The following is a 22949-nucleotide window of genomic DNA, read 5'->3' as shown; positions in this document are numbered from 1 at the left end:
AGTGTTGATTTATGTAAGTGATCAAAATGTATATGAGTTCAGTATAAATTTGTAAAAGTTTGGCTAAAGAGATAATTTTAAGGATAGTGATTAAATATGATAAAATTGCATATACTACAAAATACTCAAAAGAGTTATTGAAGGAAATATTGAGTTCATTTTTAATATAGAGTTTGAATTTTGATACTGCATTTAGGACAAAACATTTGTAAGAATTGAACATGATGTAGTTCAGTCTTCATTCATTATTAATGGATGGATTATTATAATCTAATTTAAGGTATCGAATTGTTCTAGTTTTTCAGGAATTGTCCAAATGGATGAAGATACGCATTATGATAAAGGTACTGACACTAAAAATTATTTTGGGGTGTTAAGAGCTAGATGATACTGATTAATACCTAATTTTCTTTGTATTGTGATTTGATTTTAGTGGAAGATGTGGTTGGAAGTCACATAGAAGATGCAGTAACGTTTTGGGCCCAGGTAAATAGCAAACTGGTTAATATCCCCCCTCATCTCCCCCAGTACAGTTCCTCCTCAACAAAAACAAAAATAAAACCCAGGAATAAATATATTTATTATTCTCATTGCCTAACATTTATTGAATTATTTGTCACCAGGCATTATTAGAAGACAAATTTCGACAGCTGTGACGTTACTTGACACATGAATATTATGCGCATAATACACCAAGTTTAAAAAAAAAATTGGCAAGATTGTGATTTCAGAATTCTACTCAATTGTAGGTTGCTTTTGCTGGAGTCTGAGAGCCTGTTGTATTTGTGAAGTTATAGCCCCATCTAGGGGTCTTTTATAAGATTGTTTCTTGAAGGAGGATAAGTTTTAAAAATCTTGGTCTTTTTTTCTAATGGCTTAAATTTGAGACATAGTATTTTTCCTCATTATAAAATTGGAAGCATGAATGAAACATTTCTGATTTTCTGTTGGGAGGCTGTCGGTTGGGTAAGTTTTAAATACAAAGCAGTTTTAAATACAAAGCAAGCACTAAAGGGCTGTGTTCCACAATTTAAGAAGGTGAATTCCTGTAATGCACAGAATGACCTGCTAATTTTTGGTTTTGTAAACTATACGTGGTATGGAAGGGAAAGAAATTGCATTTCCCTTTACTCCCTACAGCATGGGAACTCCTTTTGCTGGGGGATGAGATGAACTCATAATGTGGGAAATAGGAGAATATGTGAGAAGAAAGTTCTACAAGAATATGATTAACCCAGAGTTCTTAAACATACAGTCATGCATCACTTAATGACTGGGATACATACAGAGAAACGCATCATTAGGCAACTTTTTTGCTGTATGAACATCGTAGAATGTACTTAGGGAAACCTTGATGATATAGCCTACTACATACCTAGGCCATGTAGTGTACCTGTACCCCATGTTACTGTACTGAATGCTGCAGACAGTTGTAATACAATGGTAAGTCTTTATATATCTAAATATAAAGGTACAGTAAAAATATTTTATAAAAGATTGAAAAATGGTACACCTGTATAGGGCACTTACCATGAACTGAGTTTGCAGGATTAGAAATTGCTTTGGGTGAGTCATTGAGTGAGTAGTGAGGAATGTGAAGTCCTGGGACATTACCGTACACTACTGTATACTTTATAAATACCATACACTTAGGCTACACTGAATTTATAAAAATATTTTTCTTCAATAAACCTTAGCTTACTGTAACTTAATAAACTTCTGACTCATTTGTGATAACACAGCTTAAAACAAACATTGTAGAGCTGGGCAAAAATATTCTTTATGTCCTTATTCTAAAACTTTTTTCTTTTTTTAAGAAACTTTTAATTTTTTTTACTTTAAAAACTTTTTGGCTAAAAACGAAGACACAAGATCATCAATATCACTGTCTTTCACCTCCACTTCTTGTCCTTCTAGAAGGTCTTCAGAGTCAGTAACGTGCATGGAGCTGTCATCTTCTGTGATAATAATGCCCTTTTGGAATATCTTCAGAAGGACTTGAGGTGGCTGTACAATTAACTGTTTTAAATGGGTAGGAGGAGTACACTAAAATAAAATAGTAAAAAAAAATACACACACACCGATGACATAGTTGTTTATTTTCATTACCCAGTATTATGTACTGTACATAATTGTATGTGCTGTGCTTTTGTAAGACTGGGGCACATTAGGTTTACACCAGCATCACCACAAATATGTGAGTAATGCATTGCTCTATGATGTTACGATGGCTAGGACTACACTAGGCAATAGGAATTTTTTAGCTTTATTATAATCTTATGGGACTACTGCAGTGTATGTGGTTCATTCGTGACCAAAATGTCACTATGTGGGGCATGGCTGCATGTAATAAAACATTGTAGAAGGGTGATGTTATAGAAAACTTGGGGCAAATTCGTGTGTCTGCTTATGCACATGTATTTGGCAAATTTGTTTCTGTTTATGCATATTCTCTAAAGGTTGCTCACACGTTTTGGTTCCATGCCCATTGTCTCTGTATTAGTGACAGCTGCATCACTCTCAACAGTGTCCCAGGTTGGATGATAAATGATATTTAAGCTTATTGTATAGAAACATCACTTATCAGTGTAAAAAGATTTCTAGACTAGTGCTGTCTAGTAGAAATATATGAGCCACGAAAGTAATTTTAAAACATTTTTGGCAGCCACATTGAAGAAACTAAAAATAGCAGGTGATATTTTAATAAATACATTTTATTTAACTCAATATATCCAAAATATTGTTTCAAAGTATAATTGGCATGGAAATGTAAACAGGATAGTTTATATTTCCTTTTTAATATTGTCTTTGAAATCCAGTGTGTGTATCAGACTTAGAGCATATCTACTTAGACTAGCCACATTTTAAGTGGGTATTGGCTGTTGTATTCAGTAGTGCAGCTCTAGACTTTGATTTCAGTTTACTTTATTTGTGAAGATGTTGATTGAATTTGGAGCAAATTCAAGAGTCAGCAAATTTTTTTTCTGTGAAGGATCAGATGATGAGTAGTTTACTATTTTTAGGCCATACAGTTTCTTTTGCAGCTATTCAACTCTGCCAACGTAGTCCATAGCAGCCATAGACAAAATGTGGATGAGTATGTGTAGCTGTGATGCAGTGAACTTTATTTACTAAAACAGGTGGCTGTAATTTGCCAACCTCTGAGTTAAAACCATGAAGTTGAGGCGCTTGCAGAAGAACATTTAGAACAGGAAACATGCACATGAAAAGATTAAACATTAAAACTACTGACGGTGTATAAATGAATGCAATGGTTTTTTCAGGAAGCAAATTGGCAAATTTGGTTGGGGTTAGGGTGGAATGTAGACAGAGAAGACTAGAGATTTGGAAATATGGGTAGGCAGATTAGGATGAAAATCTGCTCACATATATTCTCCATTTTTTTGCCCTGTGGGCTTCTGCCTTATAAACCACTTATAAGCAAACACTTCAGATTGGATGGTGGCAGCTGAAGGAATCTAAAATATTTGACTCCACCTGTTTCTTTGAAAGAAAGAGCTTCTGGTCAGGCATGGTGGCTCAGGCCTGTAATCTCAACACTCTTGGAGACCTATGTGAGAGGATCGCCTGAGCCCAGGAGTTTGAGACCAACCTTGGCAACATAGTGAGACCTTGTCGCTCCAAAAAAAAAAAAAATTAGCCGGGCATGGTGCATGCCTGTGTTCCCAGCTGTGTGGGAGGCTGAGGGTGGGAGGATTGCTTGGGCCCAGGAGATTGAGACTGCAGTGAGCTGAGATTGTGCCAAACAAAAAAAGAGCTCCTATTTGTTTTAGTCTGTATAGTGAAAAAAATATATGGAATATTTTGATTCTAGGGGTTTGTTCACAAATGTTGCCTCTGTTGTTTCTCAGGCTCAGTTTAAATTCAGTTCCTCTTCTATGCTAAGACTTTGATATTCATCATGATGTTCTTTGAACTGCTCTTTCAGAGTTTTTTTTTCAGTCATCACGGATAATCATGTTCTTTCTAGCATTATTGAATATTTCGTTGGTATATTTCTTTAGAACACATATGTATATATTTAACATTTTATTTTGAAGAAACTTTGACTTACAGGAATGTTGGAAAATTAGTACAGAGGCTACACCCAGCTTCTCTTTTTTTTTTTTTTTTTTTTTTTTGAGATGGAGTCTTGCTCTGTTGCCCAGGCTGGAGTGCAGTGGCGCGATCTCCACTCATTGCAAGCTCCGCTTCCCGGGTTCACACCATTCTCCTGTCTTAGCCTCCCGTGTAGCTGGGACTACAGGCGCCCGCCACCGTGCCCGGCTAATTTTTTAAAATGTATTTTTAGTAGAGACAGGGTTTCACCGTGCTAGCCAGGATGGTCTCGATCTCCTGACCTTGTGATCCGCCCGTCTCGGCCTCCCAAAGTGCTGGGATTACAGGCGTGAGCCACCGCGCCCAAAAACCCAGATTCTCTTAATGCTAATGTGTTATATAACCACAGTGCAATGATCAAAAGCAGGAAATTAACATTAGTACAATGCTGTTAACTAAACTATAGCCCTTATTTAAATTTTGGCAGGTTTTTGTATTTTTGTGTTACAGGATCCAATATGGAATCCCGAATTGTATTTAGTTGTGTATCCTTCGTTTCCTTTAACCTCTGAATGTTCCTCAATTTTTCCTTGTATTTCAAGACTTTTGACACTTTTGATGAATATTAGTTATTTTGTAGAGTATCCTTTAATTTGGGTTTGTGTGATGATTTCTTATAAATAGATTAGCAAGAGTTCCACAGAAGTGATATTGTAGTCCTCTTAGTACACCTTATTGGGGTTTCATGATGTGATATACCTTCTTACTGATGATAACCTTGATTCACTTGGGTATGGTGGCTATTTCCAGGTTTTTTCACTGTAAAGTTACTCTTTTTTCTTTTGTAATTAATAAATGTTTTAGGAGACTTATTGAGGCTGTCTAATCCAGTTTTTCTTCAACTTTTCACCCACGAATTTTGTTGTTTATTGCTCTAGTGCTTGCCTAATGATGATTTTCTATTCCCCTCATTCCTTCCACATCTATTAATTGGAATTCTTCTATAAGGAAGAGCTGTCTCTTCTCTGCCATTTATTTATTTATTCAATTATTTATATTAATATAAACTCATGGATATTTATTCCATGGGTTGTAATCTTATGCTATCATTATTTATTTTGTTGTTTAAATTATTCAGCCTTGGCCATTGGGACAAAGTTCACCAAAGAACAGAAATTGATACTTGTCCTTAAACATGTCCTATTCTTTTTTTGAGCACTTTTTTGTTTTTGTTTTTCGAGACAGGGTCTCTGTCACCAAGGCTGTAGTGCAGTGGTGTGATCATGGCTCACTGCAGTCTCGAACTTCTGGGCTCAAGCAATTCTCCCACCTCATCTTCCTGTATAGTTGGGACTGTAGGCGCACACTACCGTGCCCGGTTAATTTTTTGTATTTTTTTTTTTTGTAGAAACAGGGTTTCACCATGTTGCCAAGCTGGTCTCAAATTCCCCGGCTCAAAAGTGATCCTCCCACCTCGGCCCTCCAAAGTGCTGGGATTACAGGTGTGAGCCATCACAACCAGTTTTTTAAAAATTTTTTATTTATTTATTTTTTATTTTTAGCGTTTTTTTACTTTCTGACACTATCAAATGTTCCAGGATCATCTTTTATTTCCCAGTTTGAGCTCTGTGATCAAATAGATCTTTAAGGAGTCCTTTCCATATGATTTAATTATATTTGGTATCTTGTTTGAATTCTGCCTAATTTGAGCTCATTGGGAAGTAAACTTTTTATGTGGCCTAGTCTCATTTCTTATAAATAACTCATTTAAATTATGAAAAAATACAGACATAAGAACTTGATTTAATTTCTGATGGCCTAAAATCTTTTATCATGCTTAGAACCCTCAAGTGTGTAACACTATAAAATAGTGTTTTACTGTATCTTACACTATATCTGATCTTTCTAGAGTATCAATAGAAATAAGGATATCATGAAGATTGGTTGCTCACTGTCTGAAGTTTGTCCCCAGGCCAGTTCAGTTTTGGGGAATCTTGACCCAAAGAAGGTGAGCCATATTGTTGAATATAATTATTTCATTCCTTCTGTCAGCTTTCCTATGTGTTAGATATTTAGTTTTTGGAATTTTTGGTATATTTGAAATGGAGAGGCTGGTTTTTAGAATTTGTATAAACGACTGTTATGGTAAATTTATTAATTCAAAAATACTTATGAACTGAATATTACTCAGTCTTGAAAGGAAATTTGATGTAAGGTACAACATGGATGCATCTTCAGGACATTAGCTAAATAAAATAACCCAGTCACAAAAGGACAAATACTGTTATGGTTCTACTTACATGAAGACTTTGAGTAGTCAAAATCATAGAGACAGAAAAAATGAATGGTGGTTACCAGGGACTGGGGGAAGATTGGGGATGGAGAGTTGTTGATTAATGGGTGTAGAGTTTCAGTTTTACAAGATGAAAAGAGCTATGGAGATGGATGATGAATGGTGGCGAAGGTTGCAAAAGAGTGTGAATGTACGTAATGCCACTGATAGTCAATTTTATGTTATGTATAGTTTACTACAGTTAAAAATAGGAAAAAATAGAATAAAAACCACACTCTTCTAGCCAAAAAACAAAAGTGAAGAAAACGTATGTACCATCTGCCATGTACCTGGCACTGTGTTGAGCATTAAGTGTGCAGTGGTGAACAAAATAGATTCCTTGCCTTTGACTTTGATTCACAAAAATTTTGTACGATGCATCTTCATGCAGAACAATTTGGCTATCTTTTTTTCTTTTTTTTACTGAGGTATAACTTGTGTACAGTAAGGTATATATATCTCTTAAGACCTTAAGTATATAGCTTGGTGAATTTTTACATATGTATGTATCCATGTAACAACCATCTAGATCAACATATAGTTCCATCATTTCAGAAAATTCCTTCAGGCCCCTTCTCAGTCAGTAGTTTCTCCATCAGAGATACAACCATCATTCTTACTGTATCATCATAGATTCAGCTGTCTGTTCTTAAATCATGCAGTATGTACTGTATTTTATGTGTCTGGGTTCTTTTGTTCAATATAATTTCTGAGATTCATTTATATTGTTGTATGTATTAGTGTATTGGTAGTCTGTTCTTTTTTAAGCTATTTAGCATTCATTGTATACATATAACACACTTTATTGATCTGTTCTCCTTTGATGGGCATTTGGATATTTTGCAGTTTTTAACTACCCTGAATGAAACTGCTATGAAATCCTTATATAAATCTTCTGCTGGATGTATTGACTCATTTCTTTTGCACATATATCTAGAGTAGAGTTGCTAAATCATAGGGTAGACATGTTTCTGCCAAAGTAGATACTGCCAAACAGCTTTACAAAAGTGTTGAACCAATTTACATCCTTATCAGCAATTTATGAGAGTTATAGTTCCTTCATGTCCTCACCAGCCCCCTGCATTGCTAGTGTACTGAGGTTGTGTTTTAATATTTTTATTAGCCCTTTGCAAGGGCTCTTGTGAAGTACCTATTCACATCTTTTCCCCATTTTTAAATTAGGTTATTTGTCTTGATTGATTTGTAGGCATTCTGTATGTTTTTTTTTCACTTTAATTTTTATTTCTTATTTCTACCTCTTAAAGTCAATGATAAAGTCACAACTGTAAAATGAATGCATTTAAAAAATAAAAGATATATTTCAATGACAAAAGGTATGCAATGATCATGAAAATCTACTGTACACTTTGCCAAGGCCAGAGAAGGAAAGACAATATGAAAAAGCCAATCTTCAAGTATATCCTCAACAAAAACTCCCTCCTCAATAGTAAAATCATCATTTAAGAATATGTGTCTTTACACATCTAAACAGCAGCTCCAACCAAAAAAAAGCGAGGGGAATAGGTCAGATGATAACTCTCTCCAAGGTTTCCAGATACAAACATGTGGTCACCAGGAATTCAAGATTAAGCTTCTAAAGCTACATTTAACTCAAAATAAAATGAACATTTCTGACAGATGACAACAGTAGTATAAAACTGATTTTTTCCTTTCCTAGATAGAAATGAGATGGGGCATTTTGGTAATCATCTAAGAATAACTGTAGAAATACTCCCAATTCTGCCACCCCACCCACTGGTATAAAACAAATAGCTTCCATGAAAGTGTCTTTCACATTACTAAAATATCCTCACTTACTTGGGACAGTTTCATGCTTAGATGAGTACAAACACTTGTTTTTAGATGTGTGGAATGATTGGAGCTGAGATTTTTGAAACAATATCTGAATCTTAGCAGAGATATAATAATCCTTTCACTATACATTGATTGGGCTTCCTTAACCAAATCTGAACAACTACTGTAGTAACAATGCTCCTGGTAGTCCCTGATACTCTCAAATTTTTTCCCTTTAAGAAAAGTATAATCCATGTAACACTAGTAAATATGTTACGTTGTACACCTTCTTAACAAAGAATGATTGTTTTCAGGCCTCACTAGGAAAACAAACAAACAATGGCAGTTACTGACTGTTTTTATCACTGATAAGCTACAGTAAAGCTCAAATGATGGATGGTTTTCGTGTGTGATATTAAGTACAAAATGAAAACCATTATAATTTTACCAAAAGAAACACGAAAAATATGAGAGGAAGTGAAATGAACATGGCGTGGATCCCAAAGATTACAATATGATTCGGAACAGGATTTTCAAAACAAACAATTTCTGTGAATATTTCTTATACTAGAAAGATCCAAAGCAAATCTAGGCAAGCTTAGCCCTACCTTGCCAAAGATAAATACTCAGATAAGTTAGAAGTTCCATTTGCTAAAGTGCATCTGCTGATCAGATCTACCCTGCTACTTAGAGCCAGCCAGGAAGATGGCCATCACTCATGCTCATTCCCTCTTTCTGTGTCTTATCAAGAGTCACACACAACAATTTTTCTTTCAAACCAAATGCTTTATACAGTGAACTACAGAAAAAGCAATTCTAAATATACTTTAAAAATGCTAGAAAGTTAAGATAACCTCATTTAAAAAAATACTGAAAATGTAAAGGGTCCATACTAAATAAGAGTTGTATTAAGTATATACTTTCTATTTTAATAATTCACTTGCTGTGTTCTTAAAATGAGAGAAGCAGATATTTTACCCATGTCTTTTGGCAAGAGATTCAAAAGCAGAAGTAGCAGGGCTATAAAATTTCGTAAAATTTGTGGGATTTTTAAAGCTAAATTATTCAATATCTTGTATTGTTATTGCACCCATATATTGCCTTGGAATATATGTACAGCAACCCAGCGACAGTGACTGCAACAAAAGTAAGGTAAATAGGTCTACAAAGCATTTGATTTCCTTATTAAAGTTTTCATAGAGGAAGTGCAAACAACTGCAATTCGGATCACATTATATAAGCTTGACAATTATTTAAACCTTATATAAAATTAAATCTAACCCTTACCACTACAAATCTGTAAGGAATCAGAAAAGGATTTATAATACACAAATCTTGACTACTGTTGCATTCCACTTGGAAATCACTCTGAGCTAAAACAGCATTCTTCCAAGATTTAAAGAGAAATATATTTTATAAAAGGGATTCTTTTATTTTTGTTACTGACAGAAACAAGTTTTGCTTTTTTCCACTATAATTAGCTCTGATGAAAGAAATAATTCTGTCTCTTAATTCCTAACAAACGCTACATTTTCAAGACTAAAGGAATTACTGGTAGGCATTCTTTCTCCTTGATCTAAATTATTTGTCTCTAAAATATGTCAAGTAAGCTTCTAAAGATTCAGGGAGGGGCAGAGTTGTGATTTTTTTTCTCTCAGTAAATTTTGACGTGGCTCCTCTGGCTTCATTGATTCACTGTGATCTTTTTCTTCCTCTTCTTTGTTACCTTCTTCCATTTTTTTCATCCTCCTCTCTGTCTAGAGACTGAGGAATAAGCTGATTACTCACAAATATGTACATATTAATTATCTGTTTAACTCTCTTTTTTTTTTCCTTTTTGGTAGAGCGCTTTGAGGAATCCCATTGGCCTGCATCTCATCATTTGTGCAATTTCTAAATGTGCGTCAAATGTAAATACAAGCCAAGTCCTGTAGATTCCTGACAGCACAGTGAGGGAGTCCCACAGAATCTGGTTTGCCATTATCATTCTGACTTGGTTGCACAAGTGGAGCAAATGACAAAACAAGGATATTTTTTCCTTTCCCAAGTGTTTTGTCCAGTTCTGTATTAACGAATCCTCTCTAGGCGTGACTAATATGCCTCCAACTTATAGTCATATTTTCATGGTCTTTCTGGACTCCAGCTCCACAGTAAATTCCGTCATACTAATGACTGTCAGATGCTATCTGGAGGCAATTACGACAAATGCAGGTTCACAGAACTCAAACCTCAGCAGTGGTTTTCTTTATAGGTGCGTGTTGGAATATCTTCATCTTGAGATGGACAGATGATTTCGCTTACAGTGGGGGCTTGCCAACTTGCACGTGTAATTCTTTTGATAAGTTGCTAGGAGATCAGAGTGACCTAGCCTTGCCCTATAACTTCCCTCTTAGATGGATAGTCTAGGTCTAGGAGCTGATTATCAAAGCTATCACTATTTTTGATGAAGCTCTCCAGGTTTTCCTTGGCATATTCCACCACATCTGGATGAGGCCCAATCCCATGGTTTATTCCGAAAGGATCTGTGGTGCAGCGGTTGGTCTGGCCCACTGCAACGCTGAGCAGACCAGGTGCTGGTCGTTGGTGGGGTCTGTGGCAGCTGGATGCTGCTACCACCACAACAGCACAGCCACCGCCGGTGCCGAGGAGAGCGAATTGGTGGGGCAGGGACCTCTCTCTGTGTTTTTTATGCATGTTTCTTGAGATGAAGTCTCTTGTCGCCCAGGCTAGAGTGCAGTGGTGCGATCATGGCTCACTGCAGTCTCAACCTATTGGGCTTAAGTGATCTTTCCACCTCAGCCTTCCCAGTATCTGGGACTAAAGGTGTGTGCCACCATGCCCGGCTAATTTTTAAATTTTTTGTAGAGATGGTCACTATGTTGATCAGGCTGGTCTTGAACTCCTTGGCTCAATCAGTTCACCCACCTTAGCCTCCCAAAGTGCTGAGATTCATGGTGTGAATCACTGTGCCCAGCCTGTACGTATTCTTGACACCAGTCCTTTGTCTTTTATATGTATTGCTAGTATCTTTTAGTCTGTGGCCTACCTACTCATTTTCTTGATATTATTTGAAATTTAATTTATTAATTTTTTCTTTTTGGTATGTGCATTCTGCTTCCCATTTAAGACCACTGTACTTACCCCAAGATCATAGATATATTTGTGTGTGTGTGTGTGTGTGTTTCTCTGGAAGTTTTTACCTTTTGCATTTAGGGCTGGGATGACCTGCAGTAAATTTTTTGATTATGATATGAGGTGGAGATAAACTTCAGTATTTTTCCATGTGGATATCCAGTTATACCATCACTGTTTATTGACAAGACCATCTTTTCTTTGCTGAATTGTATTGGCATGTTTGTTTTAAATCAAGTGACTATGGGTATTAACCATCTTTTTCAATGTAATAGGTACCTGTAAAATTGAGTGCATCAGATTATCTGCCAACAATTTACCCTGGGACATTTCTATAAGTAGACAAAGATGTTTGTACAAAGATATTCATTGGCAGCTAGTAGGCAAAACTGGAGATTAAATGTCCCTTATATAATACAATAGTAGTAGTGATTATAATAGTGTTTGTTTCCTTTGTGAGGTAGTGCCAAATATTCTAAGCATTGTGTGTGTACTAACTCATTTAATGCTCACAGCGTCCTTATGAGGCAGGTTTTATTTTTTACACCTTTTTTTGAAATTGAGGCATAGCCAGGATAACTTTATGAAAGTCACTAGCTAAATTAATGATAGATCAAGTATAGAAGCCCACAGAACCTATCTCCTTAACTGTTGCCCTGCTTAGAAAAATGAACAAATTGTGGGTGGGGCCTTATTTTTTTTCTTTTTTTTAATTGGCAAACATTCCTCAATTTTTTTTTCTCCTCCCCTTTCCTCTTTTATTTCTTTTTTTAAAAATTATACTTTAAGTTCTAGGGTACATGTGCACAACAGGCAGGTTTGTTACATATGTGTACATGTGCCATGTTGGTGTGCTGCTCCTGTTAACTCGTCATTTACATTAGGTTTATCTCCTAATGCTATCCCTCCCCGCTCCCCCCACCCCACAACAGGCCCTGGTGTGTGATGTTCCCCTTCCTGTGTCCAAGTGTTCTCGTTGTTCATTTCCCATCTATGAGTGAGAACATGCAGTGTTTGGTTTTCCGTCCTTGTGATAGTTTGCTCAGAATGATGGTTTCTGGCTTCATCCATGTCCCTGCAAAGGACATGAACTCATACTTTCTTATGGCTGCATGGTATTCCGTGGTATATATATGCCACATTTTCTTAATCCACTCTATCATTGATGGGCATTTGGGTTGGTTCCAAGACTTTGCTATTGTGAATAGTGCCGCAATTAAGATATGTGTGCATGTGTCTTTATAGCATCATGATTTATAATCCTTTGGGTATATGTCCAGTGATGGGATGCCTGGGTCAAATGGTATTTCTAGTTCTAGATCCTTGAGGAATCGCCATACTGTTTTCCATAATGGTTGAACTAGTTTACAATCCCACCAACAGTGTAAAAGTGTTCCTATTTCTCCACATCCTCTCCAGCACCTATTGTTTCCTGACTTTTTAATGATTGCCATTCTAACTGGTGTGAGATGGTATCTCATTGTGGGTTTGATTTGCATTTCTCTGATGGCCAGTGATGATGAGCATTTTTTCATGTGCCTGTTGGCTACATAAATGTCTTCTTTTGAGGAGTGTCTGTTCATATCCTTTGCCCCCTTTTTGTTGGGGTTGTTTGATTTTTTTTATTGTAAATTTGTTTAAGTTCTTTATGGATTCTGGATATTAGCCCTTTGTCAGATGGGTAAATTGTAAAAATTTTCTCCCATTCTGTAGGTTGCCTGTTCACTCTGATGGTAGTTTCTTTTGCTGTGCAGAAGCTCTTTAGTTTAGTTAGATCCCATTTGTCAATTTTGGCTTTTGTTGCCATTGCTTTTGGTGTTTTAGTCATGAAGTCCTTGCCCATGCCTATGGCCTAAATGGTATTGCCTAGGTTTTCTTCTAGGGTTTTTATGGTTTTAGGTCTAACGTTTAAGTCTCTAATACATCTTGAATTAATTTTTGTATAAGATGTAAGGAAGGGATCCAGTTTCAGCTTTCTACTTACGGCTAGCCAGTTTTCCCAGCACCATTTATTAAATAGAGAATCCTTTCCCCATTTCTTGTTTTTGTCAGGTTTGTCAAAGATTAGATGGTTATAGATGTGTGGTATTATTTCTGAGGGCTCTGTTTTGTTCCATTGGTCTATATCTCTGTTTTGGTACCAGTAGCGTGCTGTTTTGGTTACTGTAGCCTCATAGTATAGTTTGAAGTCAGGTAGCATGATGCCTCCAGCTTTGTTCTTTTGGCTTAGGATTGTCTTGGCAGTGCGGACTCTTTTGGTTCCATATGAACTTTAAAGTAGTTTTTTCCAATTCTGTGAAGAAAGTCATTGGTAGCTTGATGGGGATGGCATTGAATCTGTAAATTACCTTGGGCAGTATGGCCATTTTCATGATATTGATTCTTCCCCCCTATGAGTATGGAATGTTCTTCCATTTGTTTGTGTCCTCTTTTATTTTGTTGAGCAGTGGTTTGTAGTTCTCCTTGAAGAGGTCCTTCAAATCCCTTATAAGTTGGATTCCTAGGTATTTTATTTTCTTTGAAGCAATTGTGAATGGGAGTTCACTCGTGATTTGGCTCTCTGTCTGTTATTGGTATATGAGAATGCTTGTGATTTTTGCACATTGATTTTGTATCCTGAGACTCTGCTGAAGTTGCTTATCAGCTTAAGGAGATTTTGGGCTGAGACAATGGGATTTTCTAAATATACAATCATGTCATCTGCAAACAAGGGACAGTTTGACTTCCTCATTTCCTAATTGAATACCCTTTATTTCTTTCTCTTGCCTGATTGCCCTAGTCAGAACTTCCAACACTATGTTGGATAGGAGTGGTGAGAGAGGGCATCCCTGTCTTATGTCAGTTCTCAAAGGGAATGCTTTTAGTTTTTCACCATTTAGTATGATATTGGCTGTGGGTTTATCATAAATAGCTCTTATTATTTTGAGATATGTCCCATCAATATATAGTTTATTGAGAGTTTTTAGCATGAAGGGCTGTCGAATTTTGTTGAAGTCCTTTCCTGCATCTATTGAGATAATCATGTGTTTTTTGTCTTTTGTTCTCTTTATATGCTGGATTATGTTTATTGATTTGCGTATGTTGTACCAGCCTTGCTTCCCAGGGATGAAGCCGATGTGATTGTGGTGGATAAGCTTTTTGATGTGCTGCTGGATTCGGTTTGCCAGTATTTTATTGAGGATTTTTGCGTTGATGTTCATCAGGGATATTGGTCTAAAATTGTCTTTGTGTGTGTGTGTGTCTCTGCCAGGCTTTGGTATCAGGATGATGTTGGTCTCATAAAATGAGTTAAGGAGGGTTCCCTCTTTTTCTATTGATTGGAATAGTTTCAGAAGGAATGATACCAGCTCCTGTTTGTACCTCTGGTAGAATTTGGCTGTGAATCCGTCTGGTCCTGGACATTTTTTGTTGGTAGGCTATTAATTATTGCCTCAATTTCAGAACCTGTTTTGGGTCTATTCAGGGGTTCAGCTTCTTCCTGGTTGAGTCTTGGGAGGGTGTATGTGTCCAGGAAATTATCCATTTCTTCTAGGTTTTCTAGTTTATTTGCGTAGAGGTGTTTACAGTATTCTCTGATGGTAGTCTGTATTTCTGTGGGATCAGTGGTGATATCCCCTTTATCATTTTTTTATTGCATCTATTTGATTCTTCTCTCTTTTCTTCTTTATTAGTCTTGCTAGTGGTCTATCAATTTTGTTGATCTCTTCAGACAACCAGCTCCCTGATTCACTGATTTTTTGAAGGATTTTTTATGTCTCTATCTCCTTCAGTTCTGCTCTGATCTTAGTTATTTCTTGCCTTCTGCTAGCTTTTGAATGTTTGCTGTTGCTTCTCTAGTTCTTTTAATTGTGATGTGAGGGTGTCAATTTTAGATCTTTCCTGCTTTCTCTTGTGGGCATTTAGTGCTATAAATTTCCCTCTACACAGTGCTTTGAATGTGTCCCAGAGATTCTGGTACATTGTACTTTGTTCTCATTGATTTCTAAGAATATCTTTATTTCTGCCTTCATTTCGTTATGTACCTAGTAGTCATTCAGGAGCAGGTTGTCCAGTTTCCATGTAGTTGAGTGGTTTTGAGTGAGTTTCTTAATCCTGAGTTCTAGTTTGATTGCACCGTGGTCTGAGAGACAGTTTGTTATAATTTCTGTTCTTTTACATTTGCTGAGGAGTGCTTTTCTTCCAACTATGTGGTCAGTTTTGGAATAAGTGTGATGTGGTGCTGAGAAGAATGTATATTCTGTTGATGTGGGGTGGAGAGTTCTGTAGATGTCTGTTAGGTCCTCTTGGTGCAGAGCTGAGTTCAATTCCTGGATATCCTTGTTAACTTTCTGTCTTGTTGATCTGTCTAATGTTGACAGTGGGTTGTTAAAGTCTCTCATTATTACTGTATGGGAGTCTAAGTCTCTTTGTAAGTCTCTAAGGACTTGGTTTATGAATCTGGGTGCTCCTGTAGTGAATGCATATATATTTAGGATAGTTAGCTCTTCTTGTTGAATTGGTCCCTTTACCATTATGTAATGGCCTTCTTTATTTTATTTTTATTTTTTGATATTTGTCGGTTTAAACTCTATTTTATCAGAGACTAGGATTGCAACCCCTGCTTTTTTTTTGTTTTCCATTTGCTTGGTAGATCTTTTCCATCCCTTTATTTTGAGTCCATGTGTGTCTCTGCACATGAGATGGGTCTCCTGAATGTAGCACACTGATGGGTCTTGACTTTTTTTTTTTTGAGACGGAGTCTTGCTCTCTTGCCAAGGCTAGAGTACAGTGGTATGATCTCGGCTCAGTGCACCTCTCAGGTTCACACCATTCTCCTGCCTCAGACTCCTGAGTAGCTGGGACTACAGGTGCCTGCCACCACGCCTGGCTAATTTTTTGTATTTTTAGTAGAGATGGGGTTTCTCTGTGTTAGCCAGGGTGGTCTCGATCTCCTGACCTCATGATCCGCCTGCCTCGGCCTCCCGAAGTGCTGGGATTACAGGCATGAGCCACCGTGCCTGGCCAGGTCTTGACTCTTTATCCAATTTGCCAGTCCATGTCTTCTAATTGGAGCATTTAGCCCATTTACATTTAAGGTTAATATTGTTATGTGTGAATTTGATCCTGTCATTGTGATGTTAGTTGATTATTTTGCTCGTTAGTTGATGGAGTTTCTTCCTAGCATTGGTGGTCTTTACAATTTGGCATGTTTTTGCAGTGGCTGGTACCACTTGTTCTTTCCATGTTTATTGCTTGCTTTAGGAGCTGTTGTAAGGCAGGCCTGGTGGTGACAGAATCTCTCAGCGTTTGTTTGTCTGTAAAGAATTTTATTTCTCCTTCACTTAGGAATCTTAGTTTGGCTGGACATGAAATTCTGGGTTGAAAATTCTTTTCTTTAAGAATGTTGAGTATTGGCCCCCCACTCTCTTCTGGCATGTAGAGTTTCTGCCGAGAGATCTGCTGTTAGTCTGATGGGCTTCCCTTTGTGGGTAACCCGACCTTTCTCTCTGGCTGCCCTTAACATTTTTTCCTTTGTTTCAACGTTGGTCAGTCTGACAATTATGTATCTTGGAGTTGCTCCTCTCGAGGTGTATCTTTGTGGTGTTCTCTGTATTTCCTGAATTTGAATATTGGCCTGCCTCGCTATGTTGGGGAAGTTCTCCTGGTTAATATCCTGAAGAGTGTTTTCCAACTTGGTTCTGTTCTCCCTGTCACTTTCAGGTACACCAATCAGATATAGATTTGGTCTTTTCACATAGTCCTATATTTCTTCGAGACTTTGTTCGTTTCTTTTTACTGTTTTCTTCTCTAAACTTCTCTTCTTGCTTCATTTCATTCATTTGATCTTCAATCACTGATACCCTTTCTTCCACTTGATCAAATCAGCTACTGAAGCTTGTGCATATGTCACGTACTTCTCATGTCATGGTTTTCAGCTCCATCAGGTCATTTAAGGACTTCTCTACACTGTTTATTCTAGTTAGCCATTCGTCTTTTTTCAAAGTTTTTAGCTTCTTTGTGATAGATTTGAACATTCTCCTTTAGCTTGGAAAAGTTTGTTATTACCGATCATCTGAAGCTGTCTTCTCTCAACTCATCAAAGTCATTCTCCCTCCAGCTTTGTTCCATTGCTGGCGAGGAGCTGCGTTCCTTTGGAGGAGAAGAGGTGCTCTGCTTTTAGAATTTTCAGCTTTTCTGCTCTGGTTTCTCCCCATCTTTGTGGTTTTATCTACCTTTGGTCTTTGATGATGGTGATGTACAGATGGGGTTTTGATGTGGATGTCCTTTCTGTTTGTTAGTTTTCCTTCTAACAGTCAGGACCCTCAGCTGCAGGTCTGTTGGAGTTTGCTGGAGGTCCACTCCAGACCCTGTTTGCCTGGGCACCACCAGTGGAGGCTGCAGAACAGCAAATATTGCAAATATTGCAGAAAGGCAGATGTTGCTGCCTGATCCTTCCTCTGGAAGCTTTGTCTCAGAGGGGCACCCAGCTGTATGAGGTGTCATTCAGCCCCTACTGGGAGGTGTCTCTCAGTTAGGCTACTCGGGGGTCAGGGACCCACTTGAGGAAGCAGTCTATCCGTTCTCAGATCTCAAACTCTGTGCTGGAAGAATGCAGAAGTTTCTGCTGCCTTTTGTTCAGCTATGCCCTGCCCTCAGAGGTGGAGTCTACAGAGGCAGGCAGGCCTCCTTGAGCTGCGGTGGACCCCACGCAGTTTGATCTCTCAGGCTGCTTTGTTTACCTACTCAAGCCTAAGCAATGGTGGACGCCCCTACCCCAGCCTCGCTGTCGCCTTGCTGTTTGATCTCAGATTGCTGTGCTAGCAGTGAGTGAGGCTCTGTGGGCGTGGGACCCTCCGAGCCAGGTGTGGGATATAATCTCATGGTGTGCCATTTGCTAAGGCCATTGGAAAAGCCCAGTATTAGGGTGGGAGTGTCCCGAATTTCCAGGTACCATCTCTCATGGCTTCCCTTTCCTAGGAAAGGGAATTCCCCAACCTCTTGCACTTCCCGGGTGAGGCGACGTCTCGCCCTGCTCCATGGGCTGCACCCTCTGTCTGACAAAGCCCCAGTGAGATGAACCTGGTACCTCAGTTGGAAATGCAGAAATCACCCGTCTTCTGCATTGCTCATGCTGGGAGCTTCAGACTGGAGCTTTTCCTATTTGGCCATGTTGGAACCTCTCTTTCCTCTTTTCTTTATAAATCTTGAGTTTACTTTTATTTGCTGAAAAGAATCTAATACCAGTTCTCCCTTCTATATTAATGGAGAATGAACGTGCAGGTAAGTGTCTCTATATGATACCTTGACAGATTTTTTTCAGATGCTATGTCTATAAAAATTAGCCCATCTGAGACCCATCACTGGAGCCAATCCATTCCTCAGTTTTTAAAATATTTTTTATGGGGGTATTTACAGGTGTCAGCCACTGCACCTGACCAATGACTATGTTTAATATTGTTAAAAATTAAGACATACTCCGTTTCTTCTATTGAATATAATATTAATTATATTATCAGAAATTTACACAAGCATCAGTAATAGGCATCTGATTTTAAGTGATTAATCAGCTACTTCTGATTGTTCATAAATGGATTATACTTTGTCAGTTTTCCTTAGTGATCTGAATGGTTCTCTTCCTCTGCCACCATGTAGGAGGGTCATAGGCTGTGAATAGTGGAGTTGTGGGAGGAGAAGATTGGGCCCAGGCACAATGAGAGTGAATATGTAGTTTTCGCTATGTCATGAGGACAGATAAGTCTATCTGGGATAGATGTGTATGTTTTGGTGGTTGTATTACACTAGCAGAGCCACAAACTTCGGATTCTTCACTTTGTTGAGTACCAGCTCTATTGTTGGACACAAGTGTCCCTAGCCCTGCCTCACCTGATTTGCAATAAACCATTGCATTTTTGTCACTTACCTTATACCAAATTATTAATCATATTGTGATGTTATTACAAAGCCTTAATTAAAGTTGATTCAGTCTTTTGCAGGGATTGAAATTGGTTAGGACTGTTAATTGTCAGCTATTTTTGCTACTACCCCTATTTGCTTACCAGAAAATAAAGTAAGAGGGTTGGGAGAGAGTACCATACTCTTACTGCTCTCTCTTGCCCTTTAGTTGTTGAATGTTAGCTGAAGAAACCAGAGTAAATTATGAATTGAATACAGTAACCCTTGTAGCATTTGAATTGTTACTTATTTGTTTGTCTGAATTTATGTATACTGCATTGTTCTGGTGAATAGGTTTGGTGTTTAGGTTTCATAAAATAAATTTGCCCTAGTTCAGAGTGATACATTGAAATTAATTTTATAATCTGTAACTTAAAGCAGTGTTCTTCAGCCATTTTTCTCATTATTCCCTCCTAAGAAGCATTTTTAGACTTGTTTTCTCCCTAATGGCCTAACGGGTCTTCTCCCCTTCAGATATTTTACTGCTACAGATATACAGTATATAATAACTGTGTTATCAGTAGGGTTGAACCTTGGAGGGCTGTAGACCATTGTAATATTTAAGATTTCCAACTCTCCATAGGAACCACTTTTCTTCCCCTTAGGGATATTGCCCGAATTGAGACTGTATGATTTAAAGTGGTTAAGGCCAGGCATGGGGGCTCATGCCTGTAATCCCAGCACTTTGGGAGGCCAAGGCAGGAGGATTGGTTGAGGCCAGGAGTTCAAAACCAGTCTGGGTGACATAGTGAGACCCTGTTTCTCAAAAAAAAAAAAAAAGCTAGGTACGGTATGTGTGCCTGTAGACCCAGATAGTTGGGAGGTTGAGGTGGAAGGATTGCGTGAACCCAGAAGTTTGAGGCTACAGTGAGCTATGATCATGCTACTGCACTCCAGCCTGGACAACAGAGTAAAACCTTATCTCAAAAAAAGTAATTATCAGCCTGCAGTGATTTTTGTATCCTTCTCAATCCAATCATGTCTTACTTCATTTTTGTTACTGTGAAGGAATACCTGAGACTGGGTAATTTACAAAGAAAAGAGGTTTATTTGGCTCATTGTTTTGTACGCTGTAGAAAAAGCATAGCTCCAACAGAGTATAGTTGAGAGTTAGACCTAAGTGGCATGTATTTCGCATGTTTATATTTTTAAAATATTATACCAGTTATGTCTTCAGAAATTAAAATAGTATGATTTTAAGTGTATGATGCTTGTATCTTCTAAAAAAAGAGTTTTTTTGCTCTTTATACAATTCTAACAAGGGACTCAGTGTGCTTCCACAAATGGTAGAAGGTGAAGAGGAGCCAGTGTCTGTAGATTACATGGTGAGAGAGGAAGCAGAGGGAGGAAGAGGTGCCAGGCTCTTTTCAACAACTAGTTCTCTTAGGAACTATGAGTGAAAACTCATTCACTTCCACGAGAATGGCACCAAGCCATTTTTAGGGATCTGCCGCTACTATCCAAACATCTACCAGGCCCCTCCTCCAACATTGGGAATCAGATTTTAACATGCGATTTGGTGGGTGATATCCAAATGATATCCATCTAAATCATAGACACCTTCAGGAGACATTTGACAGTGTTTGGAGACATTTTTGCTTGTCACAACTGGAAGTGGTGCTCCTGGCATCTAGTGTGTAGAGGTCAAAAGGGATGTTGGTAAACATTTTACAATGCACAGGGCAGAGGACAGCCCCACTCTGCCTCTAAACACAGACTCATCCAGTCCTAAATGCCAGTAGTGCTAAGGCTACTTTGAAGTTCGAGAAAATGAAAGCCAGCCTGGGCAACGTGGTGAGACCTTGCCTCTTAAAAAAAAAAAAAAAAAAAGCCCAGGCATGGTGGTGCGTGCCCATGTTCCCAGCTACCCTGGGGACTGGGGTGGGAGGATCACCTGAGCTTGGGGAGGTCAAGTTAGCAGAGAGCCATGATTGTTCCACTGCACTCCAGGCCTAGTGACAGAATGAGACCCTGTCTCAAAAAAAAAAAAAAAAAAAGAAAATGATTGAAAGTACGTAAATTTTCTCTTTATTCTTTTATTAAACACCATTCAACTGAAATATAAAATAAAATTCAGTATTAAAGATACTATCTAATTTAGTTTTATCTACTTAATAGTACTAATCTCCTTATACATAAAGTAAAAAATATGAAATCTTTCTTGGTTGGTAGCAAATGTGGATTCCATTATAGTTGAGAGTTAGACTTATGTGCCATGTATTTGGCATGTTTATGTTAAAAAAATTGTACCAATTATCGCCTCAGACATTATAATAGTATGATTTTAAGTGTTTGATGCTTGTGCCTTAAATTTTTTTTTTTTTTGCTTTTTATACCCCTCCCTCCTCATTTTGGAGATACAGAATAGCATAATGAACTCTGAAGTCAGAAGTTTGAATCTTGGTTCTGCAGTTTACTAGTTTATGTCTTTGGGTACATGGTGGCATAAACAAAGTACCTGCCTCAGAGGATTGTAAGAATTAAATAAGTTATGTATAAAGTACTTACTGACATATAGGAAGAGCTTAAATGCTAACCTTTATTCTGATCTACTCAGTATGCCTTGTACTTCATTAAGATGCCAAGTAATTTTGATTTTTTTTCTCTTTGTAGATTTATGGTGGATTATTTTCTGAAGATAAGTGTTGGTACAGATGCAAAGTACTGAAAATCATCAGCGATGAAAAGGCAGGAAATTAACTGTTCAGTTTTGTTTTTTGCTTTAAGAAATATTTATTGTGGCTCAAAAATTTGATGCTTATTTATCCCTTCATTGCTTATTCATAGTAGTGATACCTGGTTTAGTGATTGAAACACGGAAGAAATTAATTGCTAAAAAACATGTTGTTTTATAATCACCTCAGATTATTCAAGAATAGATTATATAATATGTAGGTTATTTTTGGTGCCTAGTTCTTTTTGTCTCAGTTCTTTTTTCTTTGAGACGGAGTCTTTCTCTGTCGCCCAGGCTGGAGTGCAGTGGTACGATCTTGGCTCACTGCAACCTCCTCCTCCCAGGTTCAAGCTATTCTCCTGCCTCAGCCTCCCAAGTAGCTGGGATTACAGGCACCCACCACCACACTGGCTAATTTTTGTATTTTTAGTAGAGACGGGGTTTCACCATGTTGATGAGGCTGGTCGGACTTCTGACCTCAGGTGATCTGTCCGCCTCAGCCTCCAAAAGTTCTGGGACTACAGGAGTGAGCCACTGTGCCCACCTACCTCAGATCTTAATAATTGTATTTGGTTCTTGCTAATGAGTAAATTTTAAATGTTCTTTCTATTAAGCTTTATGAGTAGGAGAAGAATGTGTTGATCCTTCTAAAGTTAGGTATATCTTTTATTTAGTTGATGTGAATATTGTTAATAATAATGATTGATTTGCCACTTTCTTGTGCCTGGGTTAAATGTGGTGAGTTTTCTTTGTGTTAAGCTTTTTTTTTTTTTTTTTACATTGTGAATTCTTGGAGGATTTTTAAGAGGATTTAGGGAGATAGAATTCTGAATAGCTGTTTGGTGACAGTTGCATATTGCAGGCTGTGTGAAAACACCTCTGTAGGATTTCCTTTAGTGTTTTTTCTACACCTGCTTTCTGTACTTAAATTATAATATGTATGTTTTTATTGAACCTGGGAAAGCGATTAAGGATAAAAGAGAAAAAATTAAAAATATATGTGTTTTATAAATATTTTCTTTGGTG

The 22949-nt window shown here is 37.6% G+C and overlaps 1 protein-coding gene and 1 pseudogene across 2 annotated transcripts in view; one reads left to right on the top strand and one right to left on the bottom strand.

The window, feature by feature from the left end:
- The first annotated feature begins 262 nt into the window (after positions 1-262).
- Positions 263-22949, top strand: part of LOC111529017 (serine/threonine-protein kinase 31-like) — a 42291-nt gene continuing 19604 nt past the window's right edge. The window contains exons 1-4 of one of the 2 annotated variants that reach the window (XM_026448715.1): positions 263-344; positions 434-486; positions 5969-6067; positions 21863-21937. In XM_026448715.1, the coding sequence (XP_026304500.1) occupies positions 317-344; positions 434-486; positions 5969-6067; positions 21863-21937 (255 nt within the window). In that variant the 5' untranslated portion in view covers positions 263-316. Of the gene's footprint in view, positions 345-433; positions 487-1916; positions 2004-5968; positions 6068-21862; positions 21938-22949 lie in introns of those variants that run through there. The other variant, XM_026448716.1, reaches the window with a different exon arrangement.
- Positions 9767-10310, bottom strand: LOC111545017 (annotated as a pseudogene).

This window comes from Piliocolobus tephrosceles, chromosome 8 (genome assembly GCF_002776525.5).
Source record: "Piliocolobus tephrosceles isolate RC106 chromosome 8, ASM277652v3, whole genome shotgun sequence".
In the NCBI taxonomy this organism is placed as follows: domain Eukaryota; kingdom Metazoa; phylum Chordata; class Mammalia; order Primates; family Cercopithecidae; genus Piliocolobus; species Piliocolobus tephrosceles.
This window is presented reverse-complemented; position numbering and strand designations above follow the sequence as displayed.